Here is a 16,423-nt window from a genome sequence, read left to right as displayed (position 1 = left end):
GACCTAACAAATGCTCCATTCTAAGCATGGATTCTATGGACCGTATTTTTCGCTCTATAAGACGCACCCAACCATAAGACGTACCTAGTTTTAGAGGAGGAGAACAAGAAAAAAAATATTCTCTCCCTCTCTGCGCAGCACCTCTCCAGCAAAGTGGGAGGAGAAATGGAAGGGGCTCCGTTTCTCCTGCCGCTTCACTGAAGGGGCACTGCGCAGAGAGGGAAAGCTGTGCAGCACCTGTCCAGCGAAGCAAAGCCAGGAGAGCAAGAGGGATCGGTGAAAGCTGCGCAGCCCGCATTCGCTCCCTAAGACGCACACACATTTCCCCATACTTTTTAGGAGGGGGAAAGTGCATCTTATAGAGCGAAAAATACGGTAAGTGTTCACCAGGGCTGGGACCCCACGAGACCCTTTACCATTATGATTTATTTGTAAATGTAATTTTAAAAAACAGTGGGTGTTTTTACTCATGTGGAAAGAGCTGCTTGCACACGAGGGGGAGGGGAACCTTTTCCACCTCCGCAAAATAACAGCCTTATCAACTTTTAAGTTGATAAAGGACTGTGGTAAGGGCAAGGGGCATGCTAGGCACTCTGCAGCAGCAGACAGTTGTCCCATGATGCATTTTATAAAAGTCGTAACATTATGCTTGGATAAGGGCACATATTTTGCAATGGTCTGTTCATATAAAAAGAAGGTTGTGAATTGCCCTGGGATCTTTGGATGAAGGGCAGTATACAATATATTATATTATTATTATTATTATTGTTGTTGTTGTTGTTGTTGTTGTTGTTGTTGTTGTTGTTGTTGTTATTATTATTATTATTATTATGCCTGTGATGGAGAAGCAACCCAGATCTTTGGCAGTCTAGCCCACTCTCCTACTGCCATCACTACTATTATTACTAATTTGAGTTGTTTTTATCATTTGAAAGAAGTACTTGACTTTCATTCTGCCTTTCTCCTCTAATGTGTAAGTTCTTTTTTATACCTGACAATGCTCTTTCATTAAAGCTCTGTACATTTTGGGGAAGAATCTGGTGGTTTTCATAGAATCCCTGCCAAATCCAGCAATAGCCCAGTGCTGACAAGGACTTGACAAGTTCTCATGCCCTGGAGAGGCCCCAGTTCCTTCATCCAACACCCTGCTGCAGAGTCAAGAATTTCCATCACACTCTCTGCCCTTGTCTGCATTGCTAGGCTTCAGAAACAAAAATCCCATTACAGCTAAACTAATGCATTTGTCCATCGTATTCTCTCTGGGAGCTCCACATGCTGAATTTATCAACATTGTTTTCTGATAGTGAATTTAGGACTAAATGAAATCTGAGGGCCTAAATCACATCTTTAGAAAGAAGTACAAAGTAGTGCATCACTATAGATGAATTCAAGGATGAATAAGCTGACCGGCTGGTATGTATTATCCAGACCTTGCAAAACCTTTTTGGTCCCAGTCAATTCAAGCCAGTTATTTTGTACAAGAGCAACTTATGGTCATTGGGTGGGAAGATGGGATTGCTGTAGTAGTGCCTAGGGATCCTCTCCTCCTTGCCAGATGCCCAGTCCAAGATACAATCCATTTGACTATGAACACTTGGTACTGGGCATCTGGCACAGAACAGGGATCCTGCTGTTGTCATAACCACCTCCCTCCCTGAGTGAGCAGTGAGACTGTCTTGGGCATGGCATTGGGGACTCCTTAAAGAACAGTACTAGGGTACTGCAATTTCAACACTGAGACCTCCTTAACAAGCGCAGATCACGATTCATGGCCACCTTGCAACAGGGCAACACTGGATCATGTTTCCTGTACTGACCAAGATTAGCGTGATCAGTGTGTTTTGTGCTTAGAGAGGGGAGTGAATCCCAATTGCAGTTTAAAGTGGTAAACACCCAAGCACAGATTTGGCACTTCAGTAAGGACTGGGGCTAAGGCACTGGATTCATACATGTATTAGCAACTTCCTTCTTTCGTAAGTCTTACAACTATTGGTCAATATGAAAAACTATGCCTATTCTGGCATACTACAAACTCAGTGCGGGGTTGGGCCTGACTGCAAAAACTGCATGAGCTCCTTGGATTAGCCAGCCCCCCCCCCCCCGGCCTAAACAACAAACTAAAAGGAACATTTTAAAAATAGTAGTAAAAGAAATATTCACCAACAGTCGCCTGCAGTAGCCAATCTTCCTACTTCCATCAACATTGGTGAGAACAAAAGAAAAGGTTTCACTGTAAAAAAAGAATAAAAGACTTAAGAGTTTAACCAGTCTGCTAACTATTGTATGGGGGAAAAGCAGAAAAAATCGGCTACTTACCGTATTTTTCGCCCTATAGGACGCACTTTTTCCCCTCCAAAAATGAAGGGGAAATCTGGGTGTGTCCTATGGGGCGAATGCAGGCTTTTGCTGAAGCTTGGAGAGCGAGAGGGGTCGGTGCGCACCGATCCCTCTCGCTCTCCAGGCTTCAGGAACACACCCGCAGCCTAGGCAGCCCTACGGGAGGTCCGGCAGGGATGTCTAGGCTGCGGATAGCAGCCTGCCGCCCGGCGGGCGGGGCGCTCTGAAGCAGAGCGCCCCCGCGCCAGGCAGACATCCGCAGCGTGGGGAGCCTTGCAGTTCCCGGCAAGGCTCTCCACACTGCGGATAGCAGCCCGCTGCCCGGCAGGCGGGGCGCCCTGAAGCAGAGCGCCCCCAGCGCCAGGCAGACATCCGCAGCGTGGGGAGCCTTGCAGGAGTTCCCGGCAAGGCTCCCCACGCTGCGGATAGCAGCCTGCCGCCCGGCGGACGGGGCGCCCTGAAGCAGAGCGCCCCCCGCGCCAGGCAGACACCCACAGCGTGGGGAGCCTTGCAGGAGTTCCCGGCAAAGCTCCCCACGCTGCGGATAGCAGCCTGCTGCCCGGCGCGAGGGGCGCCCTGAAGCAGAGCGCCCCCCGCGCCAGGCAGACACCCACAGCGTGGGGAGCCTTGCAGGAGTTCCCGGCAAAGCTCCCCACGCTGCGGATAGCAGCCTGCTGCCCGGCGCAAGGGGCGCCCTGAAGCAGAGCGCCCCCAGCGCCAGGCAGACACCCGCAGCGTGGGGAGCCTTGCAGGAGTTCCCGGCAAGGCTCCCCACGCTGCAGATAGCAGCCTGCCGCCCGGCGGACGGGGCGCCCTGAAGCAGAGCGCCCCCCGCGCCAGGCAGACACCCACAGCGTGGAGAGCCTTGCAGGAGTTCCCGGCAAGGCTCCCCACGCTGTGGATAGCAGCCTGCCGCCCCGCAGGGGGGGCGCCCTGATGCAGAGCGCCCCTCGCGGGGGCAGACATCAGCCAGCCCCACAAGCTCGGGGGACAGCAGGGAGGCGCAGCGCCACCATCCCGCTGTTCCTCGACCTGGTTCTGTTTCCCCGACCTGCTTTTGGGGGGGGGGGAATAAAGGGAATTTTTTCCCCTTTATTTCCCCCCAAAAAAACTAGGTGCGTCCTATGGGACGGAGCGTCCTATGGGACGAAAAATACGCTAAATGAAGATTTGGGAAGCAGGCTGCAATCCTCACCCAACTTAGCTGTGAGTAAAACCTACTGAATTCAATAGGGCTTACTTATGAGCAGACAAGATTAATTAGTCTCTGAATGTTTCAGGGCTCAGCAAATACAGTCTTCAGGTAATAACTCAGGAACCTTACGATCCACGTGTCAGAGAGATTCTATGACTGGCCCAAACATGTGGAAAACATGCCCCGCTCCCCCAGAAGTGCCTTCACACCACTTAGCAGAAGATAAGAGTGTATTCTTTTTCCTGCTTGGTTGGCAACATTTTTGGGAGCAAACAGATCATCTGAACCATTTCTTGCAAGCATAAACTACGATTTTGCACTGCAGCCTCACTCTTCTGAACATAAGCTGAGCAGTGGCATGGAAAGCAGGAGTTTTTTTTATGACAAGTGATTCCAATGAACCTGTTAACTACAAGAATGAAACCAGCAAAGCAGTATCCCCCTGAAGATCTTTAAGTTATAAACGCAAACTGGGTAACATACAAAGGTCACGTTTTCAAGGCAATTACGGGTGTTACCAGCTTCCCTTAGCAAACTGCACTGCAACAGGCAAGCATTACTACCCCTTCCTGTGAAGGGAAGTGAAAGATAACAAAGGCTTACTCAAAACTAGGGCAGTCAGATGCAGAAGTTGTGTAGAAGGGGGGAAAATGAGCAGGTACTCAGAACTAAACTTTTACATTTGTTATGTGTGGCCAGTGCATTTCAGAGGCAGAGGAAACTCTAAGATTTTTATCACACTGAAAAATGTAGCATCTGTTTTTGTCTTAAGGGAGGACTATCATGATTTTAAGTCATCAGAGAGAATGGTAAGAGATTGTGCAAAAATAATCAATTATCACAATCTGCAGAGAGAGATTACAATGACAGTTTAACATCAGCCCTTTGCAAAAACAAAACAAAACACTCTCTGCACTCAACAGATGCTGGCTAAACTAGAAACAGGATTATAAAGCATCATTATAAAGGTCCACCGATTATGAGCAGGTGGTTTTACAGAATTTCGAAAAGAAGGTTCTGCTCACAAACATACAATTTGAAGGACACACCATATAGTTAAAGCTGTATCGTGGAAACTAGCTTCTTAAGGGTGGCTGAGAACTGTAGTTCCATGAGTTCCCAGTACTCTTTGGGAGAGGCCACATGCTTTAAATGTGGTTTAAACGTATATCATGTGTATGTAGCACTTAGTCAGCGCTAGTCCATTGCTGACTCACAAGTCGCACGGCGCTTACCTGTTAAACTCTGTGAGCGGTGCCCATTCATTGCCATCAGGAAAGCAGAAAAGGGGAATGGCCTGCAGCAACCTTTCCTCCTCTTCACGCTGTCCCCTCATCAAGTTCTCACGCTGAAATTAGAAAAAAAAAGCAAAAAAAGAGATGAAAGAAGTTATCCCATGATACTTAGGAGATTTCTGTTGAAATATGAAGTGCCTAGCTTGCTTACTTTCTTACTTGATTCACTGATTCATTCATTGCATTTTCAGTATTACACTGCCAAAAATAGGATTACCACGGTAGGGATTTGTAAGAGAATATATACGAAGCACGGGACACGGGTGGCGCTGTGGATAAATCCTCAGCGCCTAGGCCTTGCCAATCGCATGGTCGGCGGTTCGAATCCCCGCGGCGGGGTGAGCTCCCGTCGTTCGGTCCCAGCTCCTGCCCACCTAGCAGTTCGAAAGCACCTTAAAAAGTGCAAGTAGATAAATAGGTACTGCTTTCTAGCGGGAAGGTAAACGGCGTTTCCGTGTGCTGCGCTGGTGCCGGCTCGCCAGAGCAGCTTTGTCACTCTGGCCACGTGACCCGGAAGTGTCTCCGGACAGCGCTGGCCCCCGGCCTCTTAAGTGAGATGGGCGCAGAACCCTAGAGTCGGACACGACTGGCCTGTACGGGCAGGGGTACCTTTACCTATATACGAAGCACACTGCACCGTTAACATGGCAGCCTGTTCTTTGGTTCACACATCGGACTGAGAAGCTGACAAGGCCGGTGTGGCATGATGGGATCACCCCCCCCCCAACCCCTTACTCTCATTTTGTGACAAGCGTTTAAAGATCAGACCACCTGACTCGGGGGGGGGGGGATAAGGCAAAAACTGGCAAGGATTGGCTATCTAGAGGTTGACTGAGGTGGAGGTCCTTAACCAAATATCCTATTGTACCCTCAGGAAACAGGCTTCCTCCTGCCAAGTGGTCAGATTGCAAATGAAGGGAAAGACCTCTGCTGGATTTCCTGGAAAGCCACTGTCAGTCAAAGAAGACAATAGCGGCTCAATGATCTGACTCAGCATAAGACAGCTTTACATAGCCATACTAGGGCTGCCATATTTTGAAGAGCAAAATACCCCTATTATATGTAGGCTACAGAAGCTGTAATATATTGCTGAGGGGGGCAGGAGAAGAGAAGAGAAGAGGAAAGCAAGTCTTCAGCCACCAGTTATGTCTAGGTCTCATCCAGAATGCATAGCTAGAGACATTTTGGCAAACTTAAAAAAATCCACCCAGACAGAAATTTTACCCCTGAAAGAGAGGATGTGTCCTGGAAAAAGAAGACACATGGCAAATACATACTGAAGATGTTTCTATGACTGAGATGACAGGAACCTAGCAGCAGATAGTACTTTGCAGAGGAAAACAGTTGCTGGCTAGCGAAATGAAGAGGGGTCTAGTTTGCAAGTGATGTTTGGTGATTTCACTGAAAGTCTCTTGAGCAAGGCAGTACTTGAGCATGGGACTTAAGGGCACCTGCACAGCTGTCTGCATAAAGGTCAACCTGGGCCTAAAGCAGGTCACATATTAAATTCACATACTACACTGAGCAGTGGATTGTGTCACTACACAGCCTGCAGGACACATGCATGAAATAACTTTAAAAAGAAAATCTGAGTCTGAAGCAATTCTGTACTTTTCCTCTCCATGCAGACCGAGTGGTGAGAAGGTATGCCCAGATAAAACGAAAGTGCTGCAGTGTGAAATCAGGCTGCATGAAGCGAAGCCACAAAGGAACATGGTTTTATTCTGCTTTTAAAAGAAACGCTGAGGCACAGACTTTCGGAACGGCTGTTGCATCTTGTACAACAATAAGAGTAATAAGCCTCTTTCTGTGCTCACTTTGCAAAGACCGGCCACCCCATTCAGTGACAAGGATTTCAGCCTCACGTGAATTTTTTCAATCAGGCAGAACTATTTTAGTAAAACGTGACAGTAGAGCAAAACATGGGATTCTGTGGAAGACCCCTGCATTTCTCTAGCGGTCAGGGTGCTTCATTTAGATATAATGTGGCACTGAATCCTGGTCCAGCAGTGCTAGATAAAGTCAGGTAAAGAATACACAAGCCATCTCCTTAAATACAACTCCACACATATGAACTGGAAATTATTTCATTGAGATGCTTAAGCTTACAGCAGGGGTGAGTAACCTCAGGCCAGAGGCCAGTAGACCTCTGCTTGGCCCTCAAAGCTCTCCTCAGGCCCCCTCCCACAGGCCATATACTCCCTGGGTGCCGTTGCCTGGCTGCAATGTGTCCCTTGAACTGTGACATGCCTCTTGCATACCTGGAAGGAGCATGGAAAGATGCATGAGGTGTGTGAGCAGAAACCTCTGACATGTACATGGATGGAATGTAACATACAGCACAAAATTAAGAGTCACATCTATTGCTCTGCCTGCTTTTGCCTCAAGGGAATGTAGTCCCTGAGCTGAAGACGTTTTCCCCCACCCCCTCATCTTCTAGGATATGATTTTAACCCAGAGATTAGTGTGGAAGTGCCAACACACTTGGGACATTTGCTGTGTGCTCTTTTCACTGCTCCCACACCTGCCTAGACCAGCCTTTCCCAATGTCCTTGCTGGCTGAGGCTGATGTGTGTTGTAAACCAAAACATCTGGAGGCACCAGCTAGGAAGGTGGGCCTAGGCGACGTCATTTCTGTCCTATCTTAGTGACTTAGGGAGTAAGTCCATGTCTGATCGATGCCACTGCAGGCTGCAGGTAAGGGTTTACAAGACAGAATGTGCCTCCACAATAATAATAAGTAAATTTCTTCTGATACTAATCTAGAACTCTTCTTCCTGACATTCAGCTTTGCTACATGGAGGGATTTATTTATTTTGGTACGGAGGAGCATTCACTCATTTGAGTTCCAACCCCTGCGGTCTGAAGTGGAACCGCCCAGACACAGGCCCCAGTCAGTGCTAGGTCTAAAAGATATGTAAGATATATGTAGGCTGCAACAAAGATGGCTTGCCCTGCAGATGGCCTAGGATTATATTCCACAGCCACAGAGACCACTTATGTTGATATTTTTTCTCATGCCTTCTTGACACGCTGGGCCTGATGTTTCTTCCTCACTCCATCAGCAGCATCCCTCCTACTTTCACAATTACCAAGGGAGCACTTTCCTTGGCACAACTCCAATGGATAGAGAGAAGATACACCATGAAGCAAAACACTGAGGGACACTTCAAAAGAGAAGGATTGCTGCAGGCACTGGTTTTTGTTAGCAGGATTTTCTGCATTTCTAAAGATAAATCAATTCTACTGGAGTTTTACAGGCAGGCAAAATTTTGCAATGCAGGCAAAATTCTGTGGAACTGGAGAGGAAGGCAGGCAAAGAGAATCTAAAAGATGCAGGATCCAAATCAGCATTTTTTTCCAGCACCCCCCTCCCCTGCCTTCATTTTCAGGGAATGCTTGGGCCAGCCATCATGAATTGCAACAGCAAAACTGGCCCAACATTCCAGTTTCCCTCTGTTTTGAAGAAATCTCTGTTTTGTTTTTTTAAAAAATCATCCTGCACTCCAACTTGTGTGTTTTCATTTCAGCTTCTGAAATGATACACACATACACTTGCCTGGGCATAGGCTCATCTCAAAACAACAGAGAGGTTGGAGTACAGCAGCCTTCTCCTACTTGACCTTTGGCCCTGGTCACTAAGACTGATGGGAGCTGTAGTCCGAAACATACAGAGAGCACCAGGTTAGGGAAGGCTGAAGCAGAACCTGCCATCATGGCACTGCTTTGCTTCCAGCATTCATCCCTCCAAGGTATAATATCTGAGGAGCGTTCCTCACTAATGCGCTCCAGTTTTGTCATCTGGCAAAAGAATCACGGTGGGTATCTCACCTTTGGAAACTGATAGGTAATCTTGGGCTCATAATCTCCTTTAGCATTCTTTTTGAGTGAGACCACAACCAAATATTCAAAGAACAAGTGTCCTGCAGAGCTGGGGAAGCTGCTTCTTTCTCCCGGCCTCTCGCCAATATCAGGTTTGCTTTCAGTAGGGTGTGCGTCCCGGGATTCATCCGCTGCACAAGATGACATTGACACAAAAACAAGAATTAGGCCTCCTTGCAGAAGGATTTGAGGGATACATAACCATTTCAGAAAAAACCAAACAGATGATGGCCTGTGCGCAAGGAAAGTGGTCTGGGCGCACAGTCACTGCCCTGAAAACAAATGCTTCAGGAGACAGTGAATTTGTGTTCAACTGCTTCAGAATGTATCTTCCGGGGTGTTCATTGGTGGAAGCTGGGCCACGGCTATCAGTGGTGGCTGGTGCTCATTGGAACTGGTGGAGAGGAAGGTGGGGAGACCAGCACTAGCTGGAACCACAGCCAATGACAGGCAGAGCTACCTCCTGACTGGTGTAAGTAAGAAGTAGGGCCAGCTCACCTATGATGGAAGGTGAGGCAACCACCTTGGGCATCAGAATGCACAGGAGCAGCAGATCCGGCCTCCAAGGAATGTATCATTCACTGCTGCCGCCACAGCAGCAGCGCAACTCTTGGAAGTGGGAACTGCCACCTCCTCAGCCAGTGTGGTGTAGTGGTTAAGAGCGGTGGACTCGTAATCTGGTGAACCAGGTTCGCTTCCCCGCTCCTCCACATGCAGCTGCTGGGTGACCTTAGGCTAGTCACACTTCTCTGAAGTCTCTCAGCCCCACTCACCTCACAGAGTGTTTCTTGTGGGGCAGGAAGGGAAAGGAGAATGTTAGCCACTTTGAGACTCCTTTGGGTAGTGATAAAATGGGATATCAAATCCAAACTCCTCTTCTTCTCAGCAGCCTTGTGGCAAATAGGGGGCGCTGCTGGTCTCCTCCCATCCTTGCTCCTAATGTATAATTTTGTTTTCCCCTTGTTCTGGATGTAGATCTTCACACACCCCTTTTTTCCTGGCTGGTGTGTGTGTGTCTGTGTGTGCTATTTTGTGGTTCTCCTCAGGTGCCAAAATGTCTTGGGCCAGCCCTGCAAAAAGGCAGGCAGGGGCAGGAGGTACTTGGCTCCACTCACCCTAATGGACCAGACCCCTCTGAGGCTACTGACTATACCCACAATGCCACTGGTCAACGCCCCCATGGTCCACATCTTTGGCACCAATGAGAAAAGGGGCTCTATGCATATACAACTGTACTTGTGTATGCATCTTCCCTCACAACAACCCCTGTGAGGTAAAATAGGTTAAAATACAGTGACTAGCCCAAGGCCACCCAGTGAGTTACATGGCCGAGTCAGGGTAAAATGAGGAGGGGGAGAAGCATTGAGCTTCTTGGAGGAAAGGTGGAATAATGGAAAAATAAAAATGTTCACCAAGCCAGAAATGCCTATGGGGCAAAAAGTATGATCAACACATCCCAGAATGCTACTAGGATCAGGAGCCAAATTCAGCGGAATAAGATTATGCAAACAGCCACAAAAATGCTAACCTTTGAACAAACAGAATGGGGCATGATCCAGCATAAATATGAGAGTAAGGCTACAGTTCTAAAACTAGTTACTGATTAAGCCCCAATGTACTTCATTAGACTTTGTGCTCAAGCTGTAAATCCCCCACAAGCTTTGCTATGTCTGGATCCTTCCCTTAGCTAGCTTATTAAGCAATGATCATTGACCCATCAAATGCACACTTACCTGCCTTGTAAATAACCTTATGTTTTCTGAAATGGGGGGGGGGGGAGCCCACACTAGAAGACTCTTTCCGTACTTTGGAGCCCATAACTTCCCATCCCTTGGTAAATTCATGCAAGCTGTAGCTTGAACCAAAGAAATCTCAAATTCAGTCTTACAACAGGACCTGCTTCTTTCCTCAGAAACGGTTACAGGACGTGGAACGTCCCAGGGTTGCCACAAAGCACTTGTCAGGTGACTTGCGCAATTGTTTTCAGTGCTACCGGATCTTGAGGTTTTACAGCTTTCTCTGCACAGGTGTTTGGTCGCTGCAAAGAGGAGTGAGTCTTTCTTTCTTTTGAAGGAAGGTGAGGACAGGTGACCTCACCTAGGCCCGAAGTCACCCCCCCCCCAAGCAGGCTCAAAGCTTCTTAAAGCTTTTCAAAATCATTTTCTCAGCAGCTAAGCATCAGAAACATTCCGCTTGCTGTAACTAAAAAGATTGCAACAAGGTAGAGAACAGAGCCCAATGTCTTCTCAGGCCTTTCTCAGAACCACATTGCAACTTGCTTTCTCTCCGGGAACCAGGCCAAAGCACAAGAATGAAACAACGGGAACACTCTGAAAACCCCCTCACCCCCTTTCCTGCCAAGAGTCCACAATAGTTCCAAGACAGCTTTCTGTACATGCTCAGGAACCTCAACATGGGGCAGGACTCCTGAGGGAGGAGAAAGGAGGAGGGAACTGGAAAGGGGTATATATGTTTGTGCACAGGACTGTGAAACTCGTGCATGCTTTTTGTGGACTATCACACTTGCTCCTTCTACCAGTTCATGGATGGTAGAAATAAAAGCCTTTTCTCCGAAACTATTCCTTGAGTGTCTGTTGACTCCCACTTCCCTTTCCCAGGCGCAGTATTTTTCCCACCCGAGGGCAAAGCCTCATAAGGCTACACTTTGACTGATTGATTGCAGCAGGAAAGTTTAGATGGCTTGAGTCCAAGCCCCCAAAAGAGAAAAATCACAATTGCATCAGAAAGATTGGGTGGAGGAATAAAGAATTAACACCACCCAGGAAGTAAATTCACTTGAATGCACCCAGAAAGGAAACGGGGCAAACAGAAAGCCTGCGTCATTTGTTACAACAGGTTTGGCAGCAATTCTGCAGCTAGGGATCGGTTTTGGTTAATTTCAGAATCTGATTTTGGCTGCTGCTACAACAGGTTTTTCCCCACCTGCCTAAACAGCAGCAAGTTCAAGAAACTTATAGGCGGCTGTTTGCACAGGAGGAAAACAAATCGGGCCTTTGTTCCACACTGGGGAATTGTGCTTGTTGCAATCACCCACTGAGACCACTAAATGCTAGTATTAGACTGTGGAGACAGGATTGTTCTCCTATGAGAACAAGTAACTGGCTCAAAGACAGGCTGGATTAAGACCTTCAGAGGCCCTAAACACTTAAAAGATGTTGGTGCCCTCAGTTACCAGATTCTGTTGTATTCCCAGAATTAATGTATATCATTAATCTCTATTATTACAATTGCATTATTATTTTTATTGTTTATATCTATTTCATTTATTGTGGGAGCCTTTTTGTGCAACCTGGTTCAGCTGCACCATTTAGTCCAGGGTAAATCCACCAATGACAAATTTCTGTGGTGCCCCCCCTTTAAGGATTACACCCTTAAAAGTGTTATTCCTGCTTCTTAAGACCTGCCTGAACTGTACCTTTACTGTGCATTTATTGCAAATGAATGTCACACACATTCCCCTTTGGGGGACCTTCTACTGATCAAAATAAAAATTTAAAAATCCAAATTATTTCGCTTCTATGTAGGGAGTCATCACTAGCACAATTCTAGACTTAACCGTTTTATGGTGGTAATGTGTATTGCTTTGCTTGCTCCCATTTGTAATAAGCCTGCCCTGCTGCATTTTGAGACCCTTCTTCCTGTTCTGCTGAGGTGCCCTGGGTGCCTACGCTAACAGTGCCACTAGGTGCAACTCAATCACACCTGCTTCACCACCGTGCCATCTCCCCAACATTAGCTTCAGTAATAAGGTAACTGTGAGCAATAGACTGCAACAAAGGAAATGTTTTCTCTCCACCCTCCCTTGGTAAGTTTGCAAGGCTTTCTTGTCTCTGCAGTTCCTGAACCACCAAAAATGTGGGGAAAGTTTGGCTGTTTTCCAATATAGATTCATTGGGCTTTTCCACAGCAAGTTTTTTTGGGGGGAGGGGGGTTGATACAAACAGAGGGCTTCTGGTGCTTCTTGCTACACCAGCCCCATCAACAACCTGGCTGGTTTAGAGCCAAGTTACACACTGTGCTAAAACACTTCACTTGAGTGTTACATGAATTTAGCAGCCACCAACTGGGGCTCACCACACCTTTGCAAAACAACTTCAGAAATGCTTTATTTATACACAGTTTCCTAATAATGGAATGGTTCTCTTTCCTGGAATGGAAAGGATCTGCACCACGAGGCCAAAATAAACGGAACCAATCTGCAGGTAAAAACACGCCCAATTTCCATAGTGCCTATCTGGTTAGGGCTGGATTAGGGATTCATCTCCATTTATGATGGCATGAGATGCAAAGCAGCTTGCTCCAATTGGTGCATTCGGCAGTCTGGGGAGCAAAGGTGAAGCTCTCTAAGCAGAAGGTATGTAGGGAGAACCCTTTCCGTGTTTGCCTTAGGCAGGTGACTCTGCAGATAATGAGGTGATGAGTGCCTATTATAGAGCATGGGATGTATGTGGGTATGCAGAAGGAACAGCTGCTGAATGGAGTTACTGTTCTCTTCCAGCATAACTGCCAGGGAGAGTTTACCAAGCTGGTTTCTAAGCTGATATTTAGACAAGTCGGTACCTTATCCCTATAGAAATAAGCCTAACACACAGCATTTGAAATCTTGGGGCAGATTGGGAAGGAGTCTTTGTGACCACAAGAGAACATAAAATTGAGTGGCAGTTAAGCCCCCTTGCCCCCAGCTACCCTAGGTTGGTGTGTCTGGACAGGCATGAGATAGTTTCATACATGACATGGTGGCAAGTTGTCCGTCAATATGGACTTCTCAGTGAGTGTACCTGTATGATTGCAAGTGCTTGCAAACATGCATTAAGGCTTTTATGGAGCTCTGCACATAGCATGTGGCTGAATTTGGAAGACAGACATTTTATTCCTGCAAAATGTTTGTAGCTGTGATCTTTTATGTGGCTGTGATCATCTTTTTCCTTCAAGGAGACAGAGGGTTGTAGCCCGTGCTTGTCTACTCTGAGTAGATCCACTGAATTTAACTTATTTCCATTACTTTTAATAGTAAAAGTAGAACTCAGTTGGCTCCAATCCAGAAGATATTATTCTCCAGCCAAATATGTCAATATAAACCCCAAACAATTCATGGGGAATCTGTGTTGTTCCGGGTATTGTTTTATTACAGCACCCATCATCCCTGGCCATTGGCTATGTGCTGGCTGACCTGAAGGGGGCTCGGAATCCAAGACTATCGGTACAGCCAAAGGTTTTCAGGCTTTTTTCAATAGTGTTTCCAATGTATGTGATTACACTTAAATGTGTGGTGCCTTGGAACGTAAATTGGGACTTGCCTGTTTTTAAATGATGGAACTTGCTCCTGTAGGAGGAAGAAATGGCCACCAACTTGACTGGCTTTAAAAGAGGCTTAGACAAACTTATGAAGGGTAAGGCTATCAATGGCTACGAGCCATGGTGGCTTTGCACTGCTTCCATGGTTGGAGATAGTAATGCCAGGCATCTGGCTGGCCACTGTGAGAACAGGATGTTGGGCTAGAAGAAGAGGAGTTTGGATTTGATATCTCGCTTTATCACTACCTGAAAGAGTCTCAAAGCGGCTCACATTCTCCTTTCCCTTCCTCCCCCACAACAAACACTCTGTGAGGTGAGTGGGGCTGAGAGACTTCAAAGAAGTGTGACTGGCCCAAGGTCACCCAGCAGCTGCATGTGGAGGAGCGGGGAAGCGAACCCAGTTCCCCAGATTACAAGTCTATCGCTCTTAACAGTGGCTCTCAGATGAGCCACTGGCCAGATCCAGCAGGACTCTTATGTTCTGTCCTCTTTGCATAAACCTGGCAGCTGCACTGAACATAGGGGGGCAAGATGCAATCCCCCCCCCCTTCTTCCCTTACTGGAAGTCTGTGTGATTTGAGGTTCTCATGAAGCACATTTTCATATGAAACATCTTTCGTGTGGTGGCGGGGAAGGTATGTTTCTGTTCCTCTTGTCACACAAAAATGTTTGCCAGCCAAGTAATTGTCAATAGCAGGCCTCTGAGAACCACTACAAGTATGAAACTGGAGTACTGGCAGTGTAATTGTAAAATGGATGCAACAACTGGAAAAATCAACGACAGTGGCCAACTTGCAGCCACACAATAAACTTTAGCAAAAGTTGTGGCCTTGTGGTTTTTGACTTTCTTCTTTATTCTGTACTCAAATGTTTATCTCATCAGTCTAGGGTAAAGTGTGCATAAAAATCCATGTATTTGTGAAAATACCAAACCCCAAAAGCATTATATTAGAGGAAAGCGCTTTGCAAAAATGTGTGTATTAAGAGAAATTTACATTAAAATGCTGGTAATTTTTTTTGTTTGGTTTTTTTTAAAAAAATGCTAATTGGTGGAGAATTTAAGATTGGGAAACCAGAATTAACAGATCCATTCATTCCTCCTTACCACATAGTTTAGAGAGCCTCTATTCGTATTCTGTATTACAACCACTAATCTGCATTAGTTAGTACTTACTCCAGAAGTATATATTCTAAAAAGGCTACCTTTAAAAATCATTTGCAATGATAACTTGGCAGGCTGTGCTTTTGTTCTCTGCTTTAATTAACCCAGAACAACCAAAGCCATCTGCTCTGGTACTCCCAATTATAAATATAATTAGATTCCTGTCCTCACAAGCATGCATGGTAGTGCTCTTAAAAAACACACCCGCCTCCTATTTTAATACCCCATTATGAGCATCAGGGGAATAAGAAGCAACTAGCCCATTTTACATAATTTTGTCTACACCCCTTGACGGCGAAAACGAGCCTGAGGCTGCAATCCTACGCGCACTTGAAAGCAGCAGCGACGACTTTAAAGAAAACACGCTGCAAATGCGTCGATAAGGGAGCTGTGCGTTTCCGTGTTGTCTGTTTAAAAAAGCACTCCAACGAGGGATCGCCCTTCCTTGGGATTCCCACTCTTTCCCGGGGTCATTCCCGAAATGCCCATGGTAGTTACACCCATTTCCCCACACAGCGTATGCTTCAACGGCGCTTTCTCTCTCCCTCCCCAGAGCTAAGCACGCGTAGGGACTTTCCGACTCCCGGAGAGCCAGCCCGGGATTCTCCAGGCGTCCGGGAACAGCGCTGGCTGGGCTGCCCCCCGGGGCGGGCCTCGCTCGGCCTGTTCCTGGAAGCTTTGGCGGCGAAGTTCAGGCTGGCAGCGGCAATGGACCCCCACCCCTCATTTCATACGCGGGCGCGGGCTCAGATACCCCGGGGGGGGGTCGGGCGCGCGCTTTGCTTTCTGCTACCGGGGAGACCTGTTGCCTCCGAAAGACGCGCGCGGGAGGCAGGCGCCGAGGAGACCCGGAACTGGCGCCAGGCTGACGGGCGGGCGGCCGGACAGGGGTTGCCGGGTGGGGAAGCCCGGGCAGGGGCGCCGCCGCGGCTCTGCTCACCTCTCCTGGACGACCTCCGGCGCAGGCTGTTTCGGAAGAAGCGCACGAAGCTTTCCCCCGCCATGCCGCGCAGCCGCGCGCACTCCCCAGGCGGCCGGTCCGCCCTCTGCTTCTTCGGCGGGCGCTCAGCTTCTGCCCAGCGCCTCCTCCGCCGCCGCCGCCTGGCGCGCTTTCGCTTTCAGCGCCACCGCACACCTGAGAGGCGCGCAAGGAGCCGGTGCCGCGCGGAGAGGGAGGCGGCGCCCCGTCGCTCCCCAGCGGACGAGAGCGGAGCAGCCAAGGGAGCAGCATCCCCT

General features: G+C 47.8%; 1 protein-coding gene across 2 annotated transcripts in view; it reads right to left on the bottom strand.

The window, feature by feature from the left end:
- DENND2D (DENN domain containing 2D) overlaps positions 1 to 16,331 on the bottom strand; it is a 33,603-nt gene extending 17,272 nt beyond the window's left edge. The window contains exons 1-4 of one of the 2 annotated variants that reach the window (XM_081194743.1): positions 16,128 to 16,331; positions 8,659 to 8,840; positions 4,768 to 4,880; positions 2,161 to 2,230 (exon numbers count right to left, since the gene is read on the bottom strand). In XM_081194743.1, the coding sequence (XP_081050869.1) occupies positions 2,161 to 2,230; positions 4,768 to 4,880; positions 8,659 to 8,840; positions 16,128 to 16,191 (429 nt within the window). In that variant the 5' untranslated portion in view covers positions 16,192 to 16,331. The remainder of the gene's footprint in view (positions 1 to 2,160; positions 2,231 to 4,767; positions 4,881 to 8,658; positions 8,841 to 16,127) is intronic. The other variant, XM_081194742.1, reaches the window with a different exon arrangement.
- Between the last annotated feature and the right edge of the window lie 92 nt (positions 16,332 to 16,423).

Source organism: Podarcis bocagei (genome assembly GCF_964188305.1).
Source record: "Podarcis bocagei genome assembly, chromosome: 5".
NCBI lineage: Eukaryota > Metazoa > Chordata > Lepidosauria > Squamata > Lacertidae > Podarcis > Podarcis bocagei.
Note: the sequence above shows the minus strand (reverse complement) of the source record. Positions and strands in the feature narration are given on the sequence as shown.